Source organism: Stegastes partitus, unplaced genomic scaffold, assembly GCF_000690725.1.
Source record: "Stegastes partitus isolate 25-593 unplaced genomic scaffold, Stegastes_partitus-1.0.2 Scaffold1069, whole genome shotgun sequence".
NCBI classification, from domain to species: Eukaryota; Metazoa; Chordata; class Actinopteri; family Pomacentridae; genus Stegastes; species Stegastes partitus.
In genome coordinates, this window is record NW_007578800.1 from 91229 (window position 1) to 115124 (window position 23896).

At 40.1% G+C, this 23896-nt stretch overlaps 1 protein-coding gene across 1 annotated transcript in view; it reads left to right on the forward strand.

The window, feature by feature from the left end:
- cpne5b (copine Vb) overlaps positions 1-23896 on the forward strand; it is a 131576-nt gene that overhangs the window by 84658 nt on the left and 23022 nt on the right. The window contains exons 8-10 of the mRNA XM_008295681.1: positions 11851-11954; positions 13398-13502; positions 23653-23694. Of these exons, the coding sequence (XP_008293903.1) occupies positions 11851-11954; positions 13398-13502; positions 23653-23694 (251 nt within the window). The remainder of the gene's footprint in view (positions 1-11850; positions 11955-13397; positions 13503-23652; positions 23695-23896) is intronic.

The window sequence follows — 23896 nt, forward strand, 5'->3', positions numbered from 1 at the left end:
TTTTGATAATGGAGCCCCTCTGTCCTCCATCTCTCGCCCCACAGCTTCCTTTAAACTGATCCTCTGAGGTGCACTAGTCCACAGCCTCCTGGGCCTCTCAGCACTCTAGTCTCTTCACAGACTTCCACTAGTGGAGGCCAGGACTGTTGCTTTCCCTTGAGAGACAGCCTTCACAATCAAATATCACCCATGGCCCTGTGTCCACCTTCACCCAAGCAACACGCACAGACTCGGCACTGGGGTGTGTGGAGGTCCGTGTAAAGTCTTTGTCCAGTAATACCTGGTACAGGCCACTCAGAAACATCAAGCGATGCAGCAGCTTTGCCCTGGTCGCCCATTATGTGCCTCTAGACTTTACTTGCTTTCTTTCTTTAATGTCTGTCAAAGTAAGATTCCTTTACCTGTACTTTTTTCTTATATTGTCCATCCATAGGCTCACTGTTGTTGTCAGCTATAAATAATGCATCTCAAGGCTACTTGTATGTGAAAGGGGTCGCTCATAGTGCAGTCATAACAATAACCTGATGTGAAAAATAGCATCCAACTCTGAGAGCTCTCTACAGAGCTTCATAAAGACTTTTAGCTCAGTGTATTACAGTTCATAACTTTATTGTTTTGGGTAATTTTCACTTTGCTCAAATGGCTGTTTTCAGCCATTGCAGACAGATGGTAATAGTAAAGAAGCACTGAAAAACCCCGTACACCATCTGCCCAGACCTGTAACATGTAAACCAAATGCTACAATGTCCATACAGATCAGAGGCTCAGCTCCCAAAAACAAGGGGAAAAAAAAGGAATAAAATGTGGCAAATATTACATGAATTAAGCAAAATTATCAGCCACCAAAAATAAGTAAAGAAATATATCACTGGCCAAGATTATTTAAAACAAGTTAAAACATCTAGTCTCAAAGCAAACATAGATTAATTAAAACTAATGTGTTTTTGGTTTAGATACAATGAAAGGATTTTTAAAATGTTTTCCCAAATTGAGAACAATGTGCTTAAATTTAAATAAGTCTATATGCACTGAAATTTACAGAGGAAAACAGTATTAACTGATTATTAAGAGTAATCCTGATTAAGATTAATGTACTTGAATGATCACAAGAAATGAGATTGGTTTGCTTAAAGAAAGAGATGAATGTCACAACTGTGGTGAACAGTGAGTCACTCTTAATGGATGTTAGGAAGACAGTTTCTCTTCACATCTTTTTATTCTTCACGACAAGTAGGGCAGCACTTTGAACACATCTAGAAAACATGGATCGTTGTTAGCACAGTAACTCACTGCACTTGAGGTGTTACGGCCTTGACACGCCCATTCAGGATGCTACTGTACATTTCTGCACTTCTTTATCCAGGATATATTCTGGTAAGAACACGGGATGCAAAAACATCAAGACTATTAGAAGTCAAGGTAAAAATTTAAATGTCAAACCTCAGGCAAGAAAACAAATGTAACAGTTAAGACTTCCTAAATTTCAAATAAACATCAAACACCCTGCCTATCTATTACAGGAACCCAGATCAGCTGATACACACAGTTCTGTTACTGGGACTTCGTTAAGCGCTCTTTTTGTTCTGTATTTAGTTATGTCTACCATAATCAATGATTGCTGTGCATGATGTGATGTTAGACACTGAACTCCATTAAACAGCTTTCAAGCACTATGCTACTCAGAACCAATAATACAATCTCAGTCAACAGTTATGATGAGGCAATGAAGAACAAGAAGGCTTTAAACAACTGAAATTCTATCACATAAAAATATCTGGCCAAGCAAGAACAGAAAAAAACCTATCACATCTTGATTTAAGATATTTCTTTTTTTTTTTTTTGCAGCGTACATGCTCCACACAGGGTAAAGTTCCTCTCCTGTCACTGATTAAAATTTGAAAAATTGATCCCTGTGTATCTAAGTTATATATTTATATTAAGTTTTTTTCCTCATAAAAACAATCCCATCCATCATTAAAATGGTTTAGATGTAACCCCAACCAACTGTTTCCAGCTATGTACAGATCTGTGAAGTCCCTGCCTCAAGCTGTCACTCACCTCTTTTCTTATTTTCTGCCACTCAAGCACACCAGCTCACCTATGACTACGATCAAATATTGTAAAACTAGTTGTAATATTGGAGCAATTTAGTCATTTATGTTACGAACTGATCATGAAGAAGAATGCAGAAAGTCCAGCACTGCAAGTAAAAAGGATTGGTTCTTTAGGTTTGTTACTTAAGAAACCTCAGAAGTCTGAATCTGTGTTTTTGAGACCATCATCAGTGCACTGCAGTTTCAGTGGAAAATGCCCAGCAATGATGTTGACTGCTTATTTCACTATTTCGTTCTCTCATTCTCAGTCATAAACAACATCTCAGGGATTTCCTTTTTCAACCAGCAAAACATCTCCAGACTACAGTCCTGCTTTCATACAACACTCCATGGAAGTCGTAGTCAATGTTTAGCACATCATCACATCATGCATTGACTTCTGCAATGGAGTTCTTTTAGGCATCTTCAACAGCTTCATGCCATCCAGAGCCTTCCAGTGTTTAAATTAAATGTGCAAAGACCACTGAACATGTCACATCCTTGCTGATTCACCTGCACTACTAGCCATCAGCCTCAGCATCTTCAACATCTGCACACTGGAATCCACAAAAGAATTCAAAACTGCTCTTTAAACCCATTTTTTTCCAAACTAGCGTATTCACCTTAAGTGCACTTTATCTTGTTCTATAATACCAAATTGAGCTCAGTGTTGATCTAGACTCTATTGCTTATTGTATGCTTTATTACGATTTTTGTGTGATACATTATGGACTGACTTGAGTGCCATAAAAGGCTCTACTAAATGAATAGCACTATTCAAATACTATTGTTATTCTCATTTTTAGTCGTAGTAGTAGTAGTAGTATAAGTATTATAACCACACCTGAAAGTCCAAACCCTTACACATTCTTCTTTTTTCTCTTCTGATCAGGAAACTTGAGTTTCTAAAGTAAACCCAAATACATTCACTGCTGCTTCACCATTTCTGAGTGGTGACTGTTCTTTAAAATAATTTTCTTGCCAAAAAAGAAACATTACGCAGATGCTTTTGGGGCTCAGCAAACGTTTTCAGTGAAAGTCTATTGCACAATCAAAGAACGGCATAAATATGTAATGCACAAGCTCTTTAAACCTTAATTTTACCCTCAACTTCAGTAACTTTTAAGTGCGACTAAGCATTTATACCCAGACTTAATTACAAAAACATATTCTGTATGTTCTTTTGTTCCAAGACATCGCGTTGATTCTTATATAAGATTCCCTGTGCATAATTATAGGTTTCCCTGCAATTCAGCTTGAGACACTTGGTATCTTTGGGGACTCTTGAAGGGAATTTAAAACACAGTTCTCTCGGTTTTTGCGAAATGCTTGTCTGCACGATTTGAGCTTGAAATGATGACCTTGCTGGTTAGGTCTTGTCAGGACTGAAGAGGTTAACACACATTTAGCTTCATAAACTTGTGGTGAGAGAAACGAGTGTGTCGGTGTGTTATTGTCTTTTTGGAGGCATACCCTGCAGTAGAAAAATAGCATACATTTGTTCACACTTCTGATTAAACCTCATCAGACATCTTTACATATACTGCTGAGCTCTACCAGTTTGAAGGTACATCAAACAACCCCAACTAGCTTTGCAGAAACTCCACAGGGTATCGCTGTAGTTGCTGGAGCCCTGACATGGAATTACATATCTGAAGAACTGATTCTGCAGTTTAGTTAAGATGCAGTACAGTATGTGGTGCTGCAAAAGGAAATACACTGTGTGTGGGCTCTGAGGCTATGTTGACACCCCTCAAAGGGGTGGAAATACTTTGGAAATACAGTTATTACCCGTTTTGCTAAGAGTTGGATGGAAAGACCAACACTATTCTCATGTCTCAAAGCAAACTATGTAGCTAGAATGAACAGCAAATGAGACTAGCTTAGCATGAAGACAGGAGACAGGGGAATAGCCCGGCTCTGTCCACAGGTCCAAAAGGTCTGCCTGCCTAATACAAATAAAAACATTGTAAGTAAGTAAGTAAATAAGTTTTATGGGTAGTCACGTGTAAATTTCAAGGTCGCGTGCATCTCAATCCATGGAATAATAAGCAAGACAAATGACATAGTTTTACATTTTCCATTTTAAATTAATTACTTCTCCTGTTTTGAAGCAATAGTCAACATCATTCTTAACCATTACTCTTCCCTGGTGTTCATTTTTCATTTCAAATCAAAGTTCCTTTATCTCAGTAACTACTTTCTACACTACTTCCTCTTAACCAGAACGTAACATTAACTGTCCAGGCCTAACTTTCAGACAAACTGAGGAGGAATATTGCAAAAAGCATCCATTGTACACTCTCCACCTGACACACGATTTCTTTCCCTAATGCCCAAAAGTTAATAGATTCAAAAACAAAGTGCAGGTTTGGATAAAATATTTCTGATTGTTTGGGGTAATAGATTTTAACAACAGCCTGACTTTGATGAATCTAAACCATATGGACAAAATACCATGAGAGGCTGAGAAACAGAGCTGGCAATTAGAAAAGATTGTTCTCCCATTTGATCAAGTTTATGAGGCGTGCAGCAAAGAAATCAATTTAACTGTACAACATTCTCCAGCTCCATGTCCTGGTTATTAAAAGTTTTTGCAGTTATCTAAACATGGGGGATAACAAAATATTAGGTTCCATAAATTTGATTAACTCCTACTTGCTAACATTATCGACACACCCGAAGCAACCAGTTTGTGGGGGCGGCTACAGCTCGGTGGAAACATAAAATGTTTTGGGATCTGCGGCGGACTGTTTTAAATCCCAACCCTGCAGAATTTCTGACAAATCCAGTCTAGCAACAGTGTTGGTAGTGTGCTGTATTCAGTATTAGCCTGCTAACTTCATGGCAATGCTGACCCCTTGCTCGTGTCCAAATCATAGAAAATGCACTGTATTATTGAATCCTATACAACTCATAGGTTCCTGGCTCAGCAGCATCAAAGTGCTGGTCTATGTGGAAACTCAGTGGAACATATGGGAGCAGAGCAGTGCTGTTTCGCCCAGAGCATCTCTCTGTGTTTCCTCTTGAGTCAAGATAAAGTTCTATTACATGACCAAGCTGGTACAAATTACAAGAGGATTTTCATTTTGCTTTATTTGCACAAATTTAACTGTGGGTGGGTTTGTGTTTGATCACAGCAACGGAGTGAAGATGCTTCCTGTCTTAGAAACCTCCATTTTTTTCTTTTTTAAATACAGACCGTATATGTTTTTATGGGTACCTTTGTGTATTTATGTCATCTGGATGATGTGCAAAACTCGCGCCTCTTCTCAAACAGCAAACGCCTCACTTTTCCGTGTTTCCTCTCACTTTGTTGTCTTCTTTGATGCCTCTAAATTTCACTTCATGTTGTGCAATACGTCTGAAGGGCAGCATTCACCACATTTGGTACGGAGCAAACCGGAGCAGGTTTTTTCTCTCAGCGTGAGCGGAGAACAAGTGGGAAATAGAAAATGTCAAATATAGAAAATAAAAAAGACATGCGGCGGCTGGAAGTGGAGTGATTAGAAGATGCTTTGTGTGTGGAGCAGAAATTGCTGCATTCCACTCATGTACGCTGTTTGGCAATTCTTTAATGCAATAAACCAACATGACAACATGGCTTCTTGCCGCAATAAATCAAGCAACAAAAAAAGGAAATTAATCCAGACGAGGATTCTGGATTCACACGTGTATAATCTACACAAGCTATCATAAATTTGACTTGTGCTCATGTGTGCACACTGAGCCCAGAGAAACACCACTCAAGAACCGGAATATTATTTGTCATCTTTTATCCTGTTAAGCCATCCTTTCCTACATCTTTTCCTCCCCCATCTCCTCCCACCCTCATCACTCTGGCCTTTAATTGATTCACTACAGTTTCCCCTCTTTCCTCATCTCGCTGTTGCAATTTATCTTTTTTCCACATTTCACCTCTAGAGACACAAACACACTGACTCACACTAATTCAGGTCTGTGTGACTGTAATGTAAATGAATTGCTTTATACTACTTTTGCCAATCCTGTGAACCTCTGTCTTCACCCCATATTGCTGCTTTAATTAGTACGACTGTAATTCTTTGTAGTGTCACATGCACGCACACACACACACACAAAGACACACAGCTCTTCTCTCCCGTCACAAACACTCCTTCATTACCTCCCTGAGGGGCTGAATGTGTTTCTACCTAGCCTGGCCCCCTCTTTAAATATTGATAATCTGATTCTCTCCATATTAGCAAATGGCCGTTGATCACAGAGCTTTGCAAGACTGTGTGTTCGTGCCATAGAATGCAAATGAGGCAGGAGCAAATGCATATTTAATATCCGCAACACATTCCATCACCATAAATGCTTTTATGTGCCTATTAACTCCACAAAGATTTTCTGGTGTGTCCTTACTCCCTGTCTCAGAGAAGCGATATTACCAAATTCTGCTGGTTTAAAAAACAAAATCTGTGTTCCACTTGTAAACAAATTGAGAAGAAAAACATTGAAAATCCATTTATTTCCAACAGAGCAAACCAGTAAAAGTTAAAGTGGACAACGTTAATAAGCTCCATGTCAGGGGTTCTCAAATGTACTTCTCAAAGATCTGCATCTAATTTAATATGACATTGTTGGTGTAAAACAACTGGCACTAATAAAATAACATTTAAGCAACCCACTTGTAACTTTTAAGCAACTGATATTTAATTTAAAGACAGTCAAGACAGTGAAAATACATTCAAGCCTAAGAAGTGGCATCTTTCCCAGAGATCAGGTCCATCAACGTGACTCCTCATTTGTGATGTGTAATCGAATGTTAAACCACAAAACCACAAACGTCTGTTGCGATTGAGCCAGCATGAAACTGAAGCAAACAGACATTTAGTCCGTGTTTATTTTTTCCACGTCTTCTTACATTCTACACTAATTGTAGAAATTGTGCGCTAGAGAAACGAAACGCATTCTGTGGCTGTGACTTAAGAGCCAATAGTCATTTATCTGCTTTCCTCTTAATGTGTGAACTCGGCAGCAACAACACACAACACTCTGTCCAGCTGCTAGCGTCGCCATGACAACAATGTCAACAACAGGGAAATAAGCCACCTTAAAACCATAATCAACTAGGGACCGGATTGCTTTGAATATCCAACGCTGCTAATACCTTATTAATCAATAAAAAAATGTGTTTTAAGCTAGAAAATGTAATTATAACATGGGGTACAGGAAATTCCTTGTTAGGATTTTATCTTTAACATGATGTGGTCGATGTTGGTTGCAAAGCAAAATGACAAGTTAAACTCCATTTACGACATTTCATTAAGTGAGTGACACATAAACAGAAACTGTCACCTCGAAAATGCCCCCAAACTCCTTCGGGGCCACACGACTGCTCAATCAACCTACTGTAAATGTGACGAGGGAGTTTGCTTTGAGCTGCTGTAGCTGTTGTCTACAATAAGCCCCTAAAGGTTCATGCTACCATGTTAATTTCATAATTATCAACATCTTACCTTGAAATGAGCAGATACTGTTTTTTATTGTGACAACTGACAAAATGTTACATGGATTCCTTCTCTATTGCAGGTTAATACATGTGCAATAGATCAGTCTTTCTTTTTGTGTGTATTTTAATTTACTGAACAAACACCAAAAATATCCTAGAAAAGAGTTGGGATTACATTATGTGCGTGTGGGCTCATACAGTGTACATAAAGTATGCATGATTATGCACACGGGAGTAAGACAGTTGAAGATGGTTGATCGGACTGGAAATGGGGACGGTTAAAATTTGAGACTGCTCTAAGTCCTGCTCTGTGTGTGCAGGTCACACATTGATCACTTTTATGAGGCACCGAGAGTTTTAACAATGTATGTGTGCAACAATCAAATGCCGTCCAAACTGTAAGCTTCAATGCTTTTCATGTGCAGTACTTGTTGAAGTCGGGCACTTGTTGAAGCAGCAATCACGCATCGAGTATGCAAGGATGGAAGACAGAAAGAGATGAAATTTATTCTGTTGCTACACTGAAAATATTTTTATTTTCACACATTCATTTGACATAAACATTCAGCTGCTTTTGCATTCATCAGTTTGCAGCTGAGGAAGCCAAGAGTCTCCCCGAGGATGAAAAGACGGTTTTTAAGAGAATGAAACTGAGTCAGAGCGTGTGCTCTGTGTGGGAGGGCTGTGTCAAATGCCAGTCATGTAGTTTGCATGTGTCCTTGGGGTGAGGGCAGAATACAGATAAAGTTCCCCCCCTCACTGCTGGAGTGGAGTGGAGTGGATGTGATGTGCTCATGAGTGTGAGCTCCACACTGCCTGGCTGTGTCTGATAAAAGCACAGAGAGGACAACTGTAGCAAGATGGAATTAAAATGAAAATCGGCATATGTGTATAAAAACACTCCAGCTCTCTCTCTCTCTCTGTCTCTCACACACACACACACACACAGTCTGTCAACTTGCAACCTCACACACACATTCTTTTGCTGATTTGCCACTCGGCACAGAGCCAAACACGAGGTGCAAGCTGTGACATTAAAAAGCTATTAAGCTATCATTAGTGGCGCCATAGCTGCCCGGTGTAAGGCCTCGGGCTGCGACAACAACAGCAATAGCATCTGAATGTACTGTAATGAACCCACTGTGTTTTAGAGATTAGCTACAGCTCATATGCCAGAGATAAGTCGGTCCCCATCTCTGCACTGCCACCACACAGAGAGAACCAAGAGCAGGGAGGGGAAGTAGTAGAGCAGTAGTACGAGCTCCAGCAGCAGGCGAGTGATTTATATTTGGAGTTTGGAAAAGCACCACATTTGATGATAAACAACTTGGGGAGAAAATGCACAATCAGGCTTGTTTGTTACAGAGGAAGAGTAAGAGGTGGTTCGCGGTGAGAATTAATCTCCCAGCATCTGCTGCTGGCTTTTGATTTATTTGTGGAACGTAATGCTGTTTGTGGTCTTTGTTTATCCACAATAGGTCACTTTCAGACAGTTAATTCCTCACATAGATATGTCAGTGTGCATGAATAATTTTGTTAATTGTTGACAAACTATTAATAATGGTACAATGTAAACGTCACTGTGCTTCTTGTGCGTTATTGTGGTATTTGGACAAAATAAGAAGTGAAGCAGATCCTATATATCCAAAAAACTCGAACCCCAAAGTGGAAAGTGTGCTTTGTGTTTGACGTCTCTCTGGAGCTGAAATGCACTTCAAGCATCTGATGCACTCCAGATGCTGTGACAGGTATCAGAAGAAGTTAGCTTGATGACTATTACTCATGCTAGAATTAGACTTGGTAAGCAGCTGCTACTAATGTTAGCAGGGCTGCTGGTGGATGGATACAGTGCTGTGGTTTGGAATTACAATGCCTGCACACATGCACACATGCACACACACTGACACACAGACACACGAATCGGGGATCAATGGGTCGTGTTCGGAGATAAAGCCAGAGTGGATTGTAGGCCGAGTGCCAGCAGTCCACAAAGCACGAGGATGTAAGCAGGTGACAATTACACTGTGCAGACAAAAACAATGGGGCACGCCTATGTCTATACCCAGTCCTCATACAAATAAATAAACAGCATTTTTCCAAAATTTGAACTATAGAACATAAACCATCAAGCATGTTTTCTTTTACACAGAAACAGTGAAGTTGAAGGTTTTTATGTGCACGGGGTGTGTGCTCTATCTGTACTCGCATGTGTGTGGTGATGTACTCGATGTACTTTGTTCATCTCGAGCACTTTGGTGGCGACTTGTGATGGCTGTGGCATGTTGACATAAGAGATGGAAGTAAGACGTTGATAATTCAACCGTAATCTCTTTATATAGCATATACAGGCAAGGCAGATTTGCAAAAACAAAAACCACTTCACCAGATTTTGATACCTAGAAGATCTAAGCCAGATAGCCATTCATGCATTCTTCTCTTGGGCTGATTTCCACTCATATACACTAATGCCTTAGTCAGAAAATTTGAAACAATAGAAGAAAGAACAATACTGGTAGCAAAAGACATTAAATAATAATATGTAATTACACAGTGTTGCTACAAACATGCTTGGTATTTTGGATTTTACAAACTAACCACTGTTTGTTTTGTTGACAGCTTTTCAGACTCACCTTGAATACTTTTCATTTAACAGATCAGCCTTGTCAAAAGCTAACTGGTGGGATTTCTGGCCTTCTTAACTTGTTTAAGACCAATGATTAGTGTTGTGTTGAGGTGGCGCTGGTAAACAGCAACCAGAGAACTGTAGCATGAAAAGAAACACTTGATGAGGTAAACAGAAACAACCGTTCCAGTGATTGTATTTCTATGACATTAAAAAAATAAAAATACTTTTTTCTTTTTTTTTCTCAGTCATGATCAAAGATTTACATACACTTGTAATGATCATGTATATTATGGCAGTCTCGAGTTTCTAATGGCACCTGTAATTTAGAATTTTTTTGTATGATGCAATGATTGAAACACATGCATCTTTGTCACAAAAAAAATAAAAAATAAAAAATCTGTCGTGTATTTTGGTTCTTTCATTTATTTATTATAGATCTTCTGGAAATGTGACAAAAGTTGTTGGGTCAAAAATAGACATAACGCAATGCCAGTGTTGTCATCATGGAAACTTGTGTTCACTACTATGAGTGCAGCTACAAAAACCATCAAACATTGTGGTGAGATTGTCTCTTGCCATCTGCGTGTTACCATTTTCAAAATCCACTTCGCTACAGGAAACAACAACAACAATCTCCAAGCAGCAACCTGTCACACTGAAAGTTTCTAATTTTGCAAAGGATTTGGATCGTGCAGAAAGGCAGCCCTGCTATTTTCTTTGTAAATTATCCATTTTAATCACAATGTTCAACTCCCTGTGAGCAAATGCGTCACCAAAACAATTCTCCTGTTAGTATTTTGAGATAATATCGTAGCCACATCCTTTTTTTTTTTAGGTCTGTCCATGACAGCTGTGGTTGGTGTAAAGAAATGCAAACAAGACAAGCCAGAGCTTTTTTTTTTTTTTTTCCAGCCCTATAGCAGAAAAATACTGGAGTGCAGCCACATCATTATGCACTACAGAATGGGCTGGCTAAGTGAGGCTACCACTTAATGGAACCCTTACAGGACACTGACCCTCCAAACAATATTCACTATCCACTATGCAAGCAGCTATTTGACTGAGAAAGAGAATGATAACGTGCTGCATCAGGTGACCGGAGCTCCAGAATCACCTGACCTACACCCAGCTAAGATGGTTTGGAGTGAGATGAAGCATAGAGTGAAGAAAAAGCAGTCATGAGGTGCTCTGCATATACTAGAACTCCCTCATGACTGAAAGCTCCAGGTGACGACCTCATGAAGCTGGTTGAGAGAACACCAGAGAGAGAGAGTGCAACGCTGTAATCAGGTGGTAACTTCTTTTTTAGTAGTTCTAATGTGGTCAGTTTGGTTCAACACTGAAAGAAAAAAAAATAAATTAAAAAAGTTGGTGTGTCCAAAGGGTTAAAAGGTGGATATGCACAAACACAAACATACTTTATGGTTTGTCAGAAAAGATCAAAAGAAGCAAGGCCGTTCCATCATGCAGTATTCAGTATCTTATTGTGTGATGCACAAGCAGCTGCATCCATCTGTTGGCCTACTGCAAGCTGTACAGATAAAAGCGGAGAAGTCGTGGAAGAAGACTGAAATAGGCCGGCACAAATACCATGAAGAACTTACACTTTCTCTTTCTCCCACTCCTGTCCCCCACTTTCCCATGCATTCCTGTAGGATAGTGCCACGATGCAGTTCTGTGCCAACAAGCTGGATAAAAAGGACTTCTTTGGCAAGTCGGACCCTTTCATGGTTTTCTACAGAAGCAACGAGGATGGAACGTGAGTGCTTCATGTGATTTTATTTTCTCCTCCCAAGTGTTGATGCAGCAGGTGTTTGAAGAAGCCCCCTGAGATAAATATAATCCACTGAAATGTAGTACTGGAGCAGTGGAGTAACTGCATTTTGTGCCACCAAATCTTCCTACAGCAGGTGGTGAGAAAAACAACCAAATATTAGATTGCCTTTCTTACAGAATGATCATTTCATGCCTATTACCTCCTTTCTAACATCACAAATCATGCAGGTGCTGGGTTAGTGCTAGTGCTGGTTAGGAGGTGGTTCAAGAAAAAAAATTCTGACAGAAATCATTTGGAAAGCAAAGGAAACATTTAAAGAGATGCAGTATAAGTGTGAACAAGTTCAGAGAGAAACAACGAATCTGTGTGAGTGAGCGGAGATCTGCAGTGGTTACCGAGGTTGCACATCTTAGGAGGTTGCATACAGAGGCATGTATCCTGTTCACACCAAAACCACAACTCCCCTGACTATGTCGTACATAAATGACTCCAGGAGAGCAAATAGGAAAAAGAGGCAATTAGCATAAAAAGCTTTAAAAAAAAAAAAAAAGAAGAAGAACAAGAAGAGCAGGAGGAAAAAAAAACTGCATCTGCATTTTCCATCAATAGGAAAAACATAGTCAGTTTCTGAGGCAATTCATGCAGGGATGCATAACACTATCCCATCTCCTCACACTCTCCCAGGCTTCTGCTCAGCCTCCCAGAGGGGCTCCGCAGTTGTGGCAGTATCAGCCGTATCTGGCTGGAGATGCTTTAGCAAGTGGTTCATTAGTTGTGTTCTAGCTTTTCTCAAAATTTTCTTTTTTTTTCTTTTTCCTTTTTGTTTTTTTTTTTAAACACATAACAGGGTGGGAAATGGATCCCCATGGACATAATACAAGTATCTGTTGTTGGTGCCAGAGGCCGGTACAAATTAGAGGCGTTTGAGGTTTAAGGACTCGCATTGTTTTAAAAGGCTTCAGGCACTTGGTAGAGTACGAGTAATCCTGGGATTCTGGTAAAACAAATTAAAATAAAATTGTAATACATGTTGCTGGTTTTCAAGGGGATTTCTGCGTAGTATCTGCTCGGCAAAACATCAGAGAAAACCATTTACATATCAATGTGGCACTTGTGGTCAGGGGAAAGGATTCAAAAGCCAAACTGAAATATTAAATTATTCTCTGTTGTCTAAAAACACAATATGGCTGTGAGACAGGCCAAGCGGTAAACAAAGATCCATTTAAAGCATCTCTCCTGTCACCACAGACTGTGACTGTAGGATTTGTCTTCCCTGTTACCTCCGTCTCTTCATCTGCATGCTCCTCCCCTCATTTGCATTTTTATCTCTTTCTCTGGCTTGTATAAGTAACAAAGAATCAATTTTCTTGCTCTGCCTCTTCCTGAACATATCATTTCCTAATGTCCCTCCTCCTCCTTCTCCAGGTTCACTATCTGCCACAAAACAGAGGTGGTGAAGAACACATTAAATCCAGTGTGGCAGCCTTTCACCATCCCAGTACGAGCGCTCTGTAACGGAGACTATGACAGGTACGGTGCAGCCTCCCTCTATTGTACACGTTCTGATCCCCTCAGCTGCTGTTTATCCCCTCCCTGTCGCACTTGGCTCCGTTTATCCCCTCCATCTCTACCCGATCACAGACACATGGCAATACGCACACCAATAGTCAATAACATTGGCCCCGGTGGCATCTGCTGTCACAGATTTCTGTTGACTCAACCTGTAGACTGCCTTCATGGCTCTAATCAGTGTCTCTCTGACTGACAAACTGTGCACTGATGACAGCCATTACCACACCCTGAGCATACGAAATCGATATCGGTTCAACACGCTGCAGCGTTAAGCCTCACATTCTTCCTACTGCCACGTTATGTCAAAGCAGCTGTGTGCCGAGGACATCCCTCTGTATTGATCTTTACTAGAATAACCCCCGCCGGGCACAATGAGCCTCTGTAATCTCCACTGCCCTCTGTCTTCTGGTGCTTCTGTATCAATGGCTCTCTCCTCAGAGATAACGTCTGACTGATATAAATGTACTGCTATAACACAGCAGAGTGCGTAAAGTGACTGTTCTCTAAACTAAATTCCCCAAACAAGGGTTGTCCAATCACAGCTTAGCAACCGTAACTAGGCACAGCTCGCCTGTCAAGTTTTGGGAAGCTCTGCATGTGGAAGCAGCGAGCATGGGGCTGAAGTAAGAGCACATTTAAAGAGCAAAAGCATGAAGATTGGATTAAACAGCGCATACAGTGCTTACTACCTACAATATAAACCTAAACCAGCATCATCTTCAAGGCCAAGGAGCATTTCATGCTACTTTATTGTGTTAAAAAAACAGCCCTGTTCACAAATCATGTGCACATCTACCTTGTAGTAAATTGAATGCAGCCTATATCTGAATATAGCAGCTCTGTTCAAACTCTTTATTGGATTTGGGGGAATTTTCTGCCTGTTATCTGACATAACAACACATCATGAGTTCTCATCCATGTAGCCAAACAGGGTTATTTTAGAAGAAATTAAGAGTTTGGTCTTACATTTTTAGGTATCATGCTCATAACACGAGCAGAACCAGACAGTGGCTCACTTCTTCCACATTAGCTGCCTGTGCCTGAGGCCTGCAAGCTTCGGTGGCGGTCTTTAGGCTATCATGATATCACATATGCAGCCATCAAGTGCATGTTTTAAACCATTTGAAACATTCAAATGTTAGCTGGAGACGGAGTGAGCATTCGAAGCAACTCATAAAAACGACATTAGCTTAGATGACTACTTAGCTACAGCTGATGAGATCGCTGTCGATGATTTTAACAAAACGGGTTGTTGTGGGATGCGAAGCTGCTTTTGTCTACCTACATCTGAACTCAAGGACCCTGTGTGAGAATGAAAGAGTTTAAAGTGGTGAACGTGTTACTGTTATCACTGTGAAGTGCGTATGTGTCTTGTGAAAACAGAAGGCTCCTCCGACTTAGCAACAGGCTACATGGCTTAGCAAAGTGGTCGATAGAATGATATAGGTTATGCAAAGGTCGATTCGATTCTTTTTTTTGGTTGTTTTGCATGTGATACAAAATTAAAAGTTTAACAATAGCAACAACAAGTAAGACAAATTTGATAAACATCTGAATTGTCGTTGTTTGCTTAGGTATATATGCTACATGTTCAAAAATATATACTACAGGTGATCAAAAATCTAAGATTTGTCAAAAGAGCATCATCTTCCTAATAGTGGGCTAGTAAAGGTATTAACATCTGATATTATATTAAGTGTTACCTCCTATTGCCAACACACTTAGCTTATCTAAAAACATTACATCTTTCTGTACAGCAGCTAATTATTAGTGATGCATGACATTAAAATTTCTGGCCAATACCAATATCCGATATTAAGATTTCTGATATTGCCGATAATGGATATTACCAATGTCGATATTCAGTTTTTGTTCACACCGAAAAATGAGTATCAGCAAGCACTAAGCACTGTGAGAATGTGAGAAGTATACAAAAGAAGCCCATACCAAATTAGACCATGTATTCTTTTTTATTATGTAACAAAAGTAAAACATATTTAAACATATTTAATGTTCAAGTTCTGGACCATTTAAGTAAAAACATCTGTGAAATAGTGGCAACATCAAATGTAGAGATGAAGGTGCTAACGTTAGACAATCATCAATTTTTCACATTGGCAAAATTTGTTAATAGGACCGATACTGATATATGGGGAAAAACACTGACACCGGCCGATACTAATGTGGTCACCAATATATCGTACATCCCAACTAGTTATAAATTGTAACTCTTCTCAACCACCTGTTTTGGAAAGTTCCCTGCTAAAGTTACAAATAAAGTATATACTTCATGTGCTATCTCAGTTTTTAGCCAAGAGAAGTGGCTTCTATCTCCCTCTGCTCAGTGTCACATGTTTAGTTTCCTATCTGCCTCCTTTAGCAGTTATGATATTTTTAGTAACTGCAGCATTTGAAACAAGGCTTAGTCAATTGGAGGCTGATTATCTCAAAATTGCATTTAATCGACTCAATTAATTGGTTTATCACTACTCAAGACAGTTTACGAGTAATGTGATGATAAATGAATGTGTCAGTGGACAGTTCAAATATATTTTCAGCACTGTTTTTATAATTTGGTGTATTTATTGCTGCTTTCCTTCTACGCTTTGACCCCTAAAAACACTGGATTGCATTACTTGCCAAATATCTAAAATAATGGTGGGTCGCTCTTCCCAGTTGGCAGATAATTAATGCAGAATACGTTGTGTCAGAGAGGTTATGAATTCACTTTCCTCGCAGCTTATCTGCCCGCTTCTAATTTAAAAGACAGTGCTGGGAAGAAAACAAGCTAAATCATGAAGGAGCTGTGAGGATAGATGAAAAAGGGAGTGACAGACAGATTACTGTTGTGTGGGGGGGATATTTCATGTGGAATATTGTAGCTTTTTTTTTTCTCCCTGCCTCTCCCTCCTTTCTCATTTCTCTCTCTCCGTCAAATGTGGCTGTCCTATCTTGTTTGCATGCAATCAGACTCTAATTACGAAGAATACTGAGAACCTGGTGTGTGCCAAGAAAACTGAAATGAATCCCAAACCAACAAAAAGGGACAGAGCCACTCGTGAGGTTGCTATATAGATGTATGGCTGTATGGGATTGCCTTAGGAAGTGTTTAGGTGACATAGTGTCAGCCAGCCAATCACACACGAGTCCAAGAAGAGGTCACTATGCTGTCAGAGCCAATCATTTAGAGGGACTGAGCTGGGCATCAAAGGCGCTTCCTAAAAGGCTCCTGCGAACATGCACGCGCAAACAACCCGTGCCCACACTCAGACCATAATGAAATGTGACAAGCCACAAGCTGAAACAGCCTGAGATTCTACAAGTCTAGAAATATCACCAAGACAGCGCTATAAACAGGTTATATATTTGAGTTTGGGTGAGAAATAAACTTTGTGTGTCGCTGTTTGCTTGTATTTTGTGTGCCTGTGTTACTATTAAATGGGAGTGGGAAGGTCTCTCTGTCTGTCTGTCTGTCCATCGTTTTAATTATATAGTCCTGAGACCTACTAATAACCAATTTTTTCAACCTCACTAATGGTACATTATTACACAAGCCGTACTCATGCAACAAACACAGCTCTTTAGGCTGTCAGTCCTTTTGATCTATGTAATTACTGTTTACATTCATCGAGTGAAGGAAAACTTCCAGTGATTTGAAGTGGTAATGTGGTGCAAAGAGCCAGAAGAAGAAAGAAACGTCTCCTTTTTTTTTTTGCACCGATTTATAATAGATGTAAGGTTAAAGAAAAAAAAGGGGGAATCACATCATTCCTGTTTGTAAAGACAACTGCTTTGATCAGAGCCAAATGACCTGAACCCGTCATTTGACATTATTGTACTTTTTGCCCTTTTGGTCCAAGAGTTCTTGTAAAACACGAAGTAAAAATGTCCAGCCTCCGGACTTGCAGCCTGAGCCCTCGCAAACAACTCTCATATGCAACATGACATGTTCACTATCATCACATCAAGTCTGTCAGGCTGCTGGATGCATAAGTTAAAAAAATGCAGGACAAGACTAAACTCATTTTCTTTGGCAATGAATTGGAATTACTGACCCTGTAAGCCATTTCAAAATGTTTTTCTGAACAGGTCTTCACTGATTTGATACTGGCAACTAATACATAGCTTACATGAGATGCACAGCAAAATGTTCCTTTTATATGTGTATCCGTAACACTCCCTAATACTACACTATGTTTACATCAACCCTTAACTTCACAATTCAGTCTGATGCCATTTTTTGAGCCTCAGTGGATGTTCACCTACTTCATGTTAATTCTTGTGATTTATTTGACTTGGAAACATTTCGTTTTTATCGATACACCAACTTCAACACCTCAGCCAAGAGTACAAAATTACAATATTTTAACTTCATTTTTACCATGCATGGACCGAAAATGGGATTTTAAACAGGTGGATGGAAGCACTCTCATAGAAATAACCTGAAGGAGGTGTGTTGTCTGCGGGTTTGTTCTGGAATTATATGCCTTCTGGCTCCTGCAGAATTCTCTGGACAATTTATCTCAAAGTCTGAGGGCTCAGCACTTCATCAAATGAACCCTTAAAAATAATATGACCCCCAAGAATAGGAGTTACGTATGTGGTGGGGGTGCAGAATGCTTTCGTAAGAAGAATCCCTATCATGGTGTTGTTGTAACTGGATGAGGAGGCAGTGCCTGAGGTTCAAACGTGTTGTTTTCTGGTTTGACGCTTAACCTACTCTCTCTCTCATTCCAAGTCCAGCACATGTCGGAGAAGGCATCAAAGGCACCGCTATCTGTTGAGAGCACTACCCTGCACAAGTGTGTCAGTAGATGACCTACTGCTGGTTTACTTTGCTCTAATAACAGGAGGGCTTTAGTTTAGATATGTTCTCCTCGTTAGCGGCACCAAACGGCTAAAGGAAAAGCTGGAGTGAGTTCGACAAAGGGTACTTAGGATTTCCAAATTGGGTTCTCTGCTTCCCTCCCAGCTGACATCTCTGAACGAGCAAAGGAAGGAAGATACAGTGTCTCTGCTAAAAGAGATTATGCATCCTTCACACTGACTGCATGACTTTTTTTCTCCCCCACACCAGACAAATAAGCACTGGTTGGCACCTGAAAAATAGGACTGCACTCTATTCGTCCACTCTATTCGAGGTGCCATTTACTCTAATTGTTTTTAAATGTGAGATCCCTTTTAAACTCTCGTGGTTAACTTACTGTATGGCAGTGCACTTCAGACTTGAATTAATTAAACTCTTTCAAAGAAGCTCAAAGTCAGATGATGGAAAAAGAAAAAAGAAAAAAAGGCATTTCTTTTTCTTGTGCTTGCTCACTGACAGCTGTGTGAGTTGAATATAAAGATCTCACCGACTATCTACCCCGTCCATTCACAGCACGCTTCCTGAGGCGAATGTGGTGTTGCATCTTCAGGTTTTGTGCCTTCAGTAAAGTACAGTTTCTAAAAACAAGCATGAGCTTCCAAAGCAGCACCCAAGCTCTTCAATCTATTCTGCCACTTCTCCTGGATGATGTTGTTGTCAGTCTCTCATTTGGGGATGACTCCTCAGCACAACTAATGGATGAAGCCGCCCGTCTAACGTCTCATCAGTGCGCATGCTGATAAGACAGGGGGTCCCCCATTACAAGGTGCGGTCCTTGTGTGAGTTCACATCTCTCTGCAGAAATCAGCATGTTTTGGTTCAACCTCTCTCCCCATTTATCCCCCCAAAGTAAAATTAAAAGCTTTGTTGCCTCTTTCGGAAAGTGAAGAAAAGAAACACGGGACAGAGGGATAAAAGGTAAACTTTTACTGAACTGAGGGATCTGTGTGATTTAGTCGTGGAAGAAAATATCAAGCATGTTTGAGATGTAGGGATTCTCTCACAGCAGGTGATAACAAGACACTGCCAGGTGGGCTTAGGAGTCTCAAGTCGGAGGCCTCTTAACCCGAGGTAGACTTTATTTAGAAACTTGTCTCACCCAGAACTGATTAAGGTGTGCTATTGGTCAGATTGCTGCTTCATAAGATGCTGAAACTGATGGGAAAACCGTACGAAAAAAACATACGCCGTTTTATGACTACTACATAGGCACTAATCTGGGTCAACTTTAGGCACTGAAACTATTTGGTTAGATTTAGGAAAGGATCATAGTTTGTGTTAAAACACACCTTTTCACAAAGTAAACCACATATTAGAAGCCAAACATCTCTCTTTTGCAGCAACCTTCCTCTCCATTTTCATTGTTAGAGCGGTGACAACTCCTCACACATCTGATATATAATTCATTGCCTGAAAATGAAAAACAGTGATGACACCAACAGAGAACATTCAGGTGCGGTTTTGTTGTGTCTATTTCTGTTGTTGAGGGAGTAATTAAGCCTACTGCACTAACCTGCACTTTGAAAAATCATGCTCAAGGGGCATCCAGGGTATTAAAAAGAGGCGTCATAGAGGTCGTAGCAAAGTGTCTCTATGTGACGAGATGGGACTGAGACTGGGCTATTTGTTCGGTTATCTCCTATTTGTACAGCTCACAGCAATCAGTGTTGTAAGATTCGGCACATGCTTTATCTTTTATTGTTGACAAAGTTTGAAAGTGCACTGACGTGTTTGCTCCGTCTTTTTTATTTGTTTGAAGTCCGCAGGTTATGAAAGAACAAGAGAAGGGACATTTGTTGCCTGAGTTTGTCTTTAAGACTCTCACTAGACATGGTGCAGTTTTTCCTGTGTACTTTGTAAAGCTGCCTGGGAATACTGACTGCCTTAAAGGCTTAAATCAGGGGAAAAAAAGTGTGGTTGCAGAAAACACTACAGATTACATCAAAGACTGTAACGTGATTGACTGCAGCCTTACTCTGCAGCATGTGTACTGACACGTATTTGTGGCTGTTTCTAACTAAGTGTACAGTAAATCCCCCCTCTCCAAGGTTGGTTACTTGCTGTTTGCCCACGTTTACGCACCACTGCACCTCTGCTGTCATACATAAAGCAGTGCTTGTTATTGCTATGCAGCAACAAATGGAAATCCCAGATCTGAATTATTGCCAGGGCCTATAGCTCTATCATATTTTAGCCAGATGAGCTGGTTATATATATATATTTTTAAAATGTCATGCAAACACACGGTCAAGGATTTTAAAAAAAATGTAAAAGGGGGGTTAGAGAGTGATTAGGCAAAGAGTTGTTCAAGTGGAAGGATCCAGCTGAATCCCTGGTGACAGCACATATCTGATCCTTCAAGAAATCTAAGCAGCAGGCAAGACTTTGGCAAACAAGAGGAGAGTGAATGAGGAGGACAAGGAATGTAGACAAGAAGAGAAAGTAAACGAATGAGAGGAGAATAGCTGATAAGAGGCAGCAAAGGCGGGAGTACTTGCAGTGTTACAGAGGGAAAAACAGAAATCCAATATGTCAAACTCCCTGTTTCAGATGAGTAAGTCAAGGAGAGGAAGATGAGGGAGTGTGAAGCAAAATGAGACAAGTGGAAGGCTCTCCCATGCTGTCGTGCATTCTGCTTAAAAATTGGTTCGTGAAAAACATATTTTTCTCCTTCTTTCTGTATATACATCCTTCACACCCCATGAATCCCAGCAGGAAGTGCCTAAGGTATATATATCTCAGCGCTGATAAAGCATCAAAACATCAAAAGAATACAGTCTTCCTCATTAACATGAAAACCTGAGTGACTCAAACATGGTCTATTTCTGTCATTGGCAACAGATCACAAACAGATCTGTGTAATTGGAGATAAAGAATTGTTCGGCATCAAATGCGGCCTCCTTATTTTCCATTCAACTAGAAGATGCTCCATTACTGAAGATGACTCATTTTCATTAAAGATGTCTTAGAATAGGAGCCGCAGATATCTGTTGCAGATTAGTTTTGGAGTGTATATTGTTCGGAGTGTTCAAGGGCCACTCAAGGATCGGACTCCTTTGAAACAGCTGTAAATTAGGATAGGGAGATTTAAAATACAATTATGGCGAAGGCTTTGGGAAGGCATAACAGCAGCTATCAGATCCTTATTTGGAGTAACATGGCGTATTCTGAAAATGCAACTCTCTTTGTTCCTGGTCAGGGAAAAGATAATTTACTGCTTTCTTTAGCTTTTACTTCACTTTTTTCTGCCATCTCTTTCTATATCCGTCTTCCTTCTAACCGCTCTCGCTCCTTTTCCACGTTGCAGGAGAAGCGCCATGTTTTTACCACCTAAGTGACAAGCACATTTTCTCTAGCTCTCAGCCTTGAAGATAACCTCAAAAGAACAAACTGTCACCGTGGAACGACAGGGGCTAGGTGGCAGGGAGGAAGTTTGGCTTATATCAGGCATCTTTTTGTTCCTCAGTGGCAGCGAGGAGTCTATGATGTAGCGCCTGCTTCTATTTTCTTTGGATCTGGATGGTGTCAGTACTTGTGTAAGACGAAGAAGGGAGAGAGGAGAGACATGGGGTGAGATCAATGTGACTCGGGAATGAAAGTGCCAGAAAAAGTTTTTTTCTCCTCAGCAGGGACATTGTTTCTGCTGCATTTGTGCAACATGTCGTCAATGTGTCCTTTTTTTTCTGATGTTCTGTTTGAATGTACGAAGTAAACATATGCCGTAGTTTGCAAGTTCCAATTTTTTGAGGGAGTGTTTTATACAATTTGACTTTTTTTCTTCTCTTGCAAGATGCTGCCTTGTTCTAAACGCTGGCAGGAATCCCAGTTTTAGAGCCAAGTGACATCTGTTTTAACTCATTTTGGAGTTCCTGCGGCACATTTTCGAAACATCCTCTGCTGTTTTTAGGTGCTGATGTTGGATTCTGTCCTTGTTAATTACAAAAGCCTTTATGAAGCTGTTGCTGAGGAGTGTGACTGTTTTCACCCAGTGTGATGACACTTCAGACATGAGGTGTGTTAGCAGGGTATGTTGAGCCTAAAGCTAGACTTTGTAATGTCACAAATGTGGCCCTCTTTTAACCGGGTTACATCACCAACCAATGCCGGATAAAGATTTTGTCTCAGAGTTTGGGATTTATATCCGCTGCAAGAAGTGTCAACCTTTCACCAATTCTTTTCCTGACGATTCTCTATGATCAGATGATGATGCAAAAAGTCTGTTTTACACTGCTGGTAATGCAGCTAATAGAAGACAGATCAGCAAATTGCTTTGTCTATTGGCATTTATCACAGAGAATATTCAATCAGTAACATTAGTTTTATGTCAAACCTAAATGCACTTCATGAGGATCATGTTTGGATGAATTAAGTTTAAAGCTTAAGAGCTCTAGTGTGTAGACGGCTGAACTGAGAGTGTGCTAAGTGGTAAAATACATATTAACATATGATTAACAACTTTATAGCAGCATTTCTCTCTTGCAGTAACAGCAGTTTTTGCCATGATACATTTTTATATTCTTCATAGCTCTCCAGTATAACAATTTGTTTCTCTTGACTGAAGTAGGCGGCACGTATTAGTCTATTTTGTGCAGAAGCGCAACACTGCAAGTCAAACAGCCTCTTTCATGGAAGTGCACACAACGCTTGATGAAGAAAAAAAAAAAAACATTGATGAACACTATCTTAACAACCATTGTCTCTAACTGGAGTTTTAGGTTTTGTTGAGCCAGTTTAGATAAGGAAGGCCTGGTTAAGTCAAATCTGCTTCAGTTTAATATGTTGGCCTCATCATAAATAAAGAAAACTGGGTTATTTGTCCATAGAAAACAACATTCTTGTTGAATAAATGTCAATCTGTGTTGCCAAAAAAAAAAAAAAGTCAATCACTGCCACAGTACTAAAAACCATGTCAAGATTAAACCTTAGAAACAGCAAAAATATCCTACCACAAGGTCCATAATCTGGATTTTGTCCATGTTATGCTTTCTTCCTCTGCAGATGTAGATGCCTTGTTGTCTTGGGATTACTGGTGATCAAATTTCCAAAAGCACTTTCGAGATACTGCTCGTCCTAGCTGGCCAAAAGTCCAAAACATTTACAATCCCATGACATTTCTCCTAACTCCTTGGTGATCTCTAGAACAAGCTACCGAATAGAACTTGATATAAATACAACACCACTTGTCAGCAAGCATGCTTCTTTAAAACCTTATTGTGTGTTTCTTCTGACTTGTTTCTCCAGAACAATCAAGGTGGAGGTGTACGACTGGGATCGGGATGGGAGGTGAGTGTGGTTTACAAATATATTACATGACAGGCATCAAACTGAGGAATCTTTCGCATACTGTTACATTCTGTTAAAGAACATACTGTATGTAGAAGTGTGTATGAGTCCACTGAGCTTGGGGTAAAACTTCTTCATCAGTATTCACTCGGGATTCCCATCGTTTCCTGTCACAAAGTTTCATCTTGTCCCCAGGATCTGC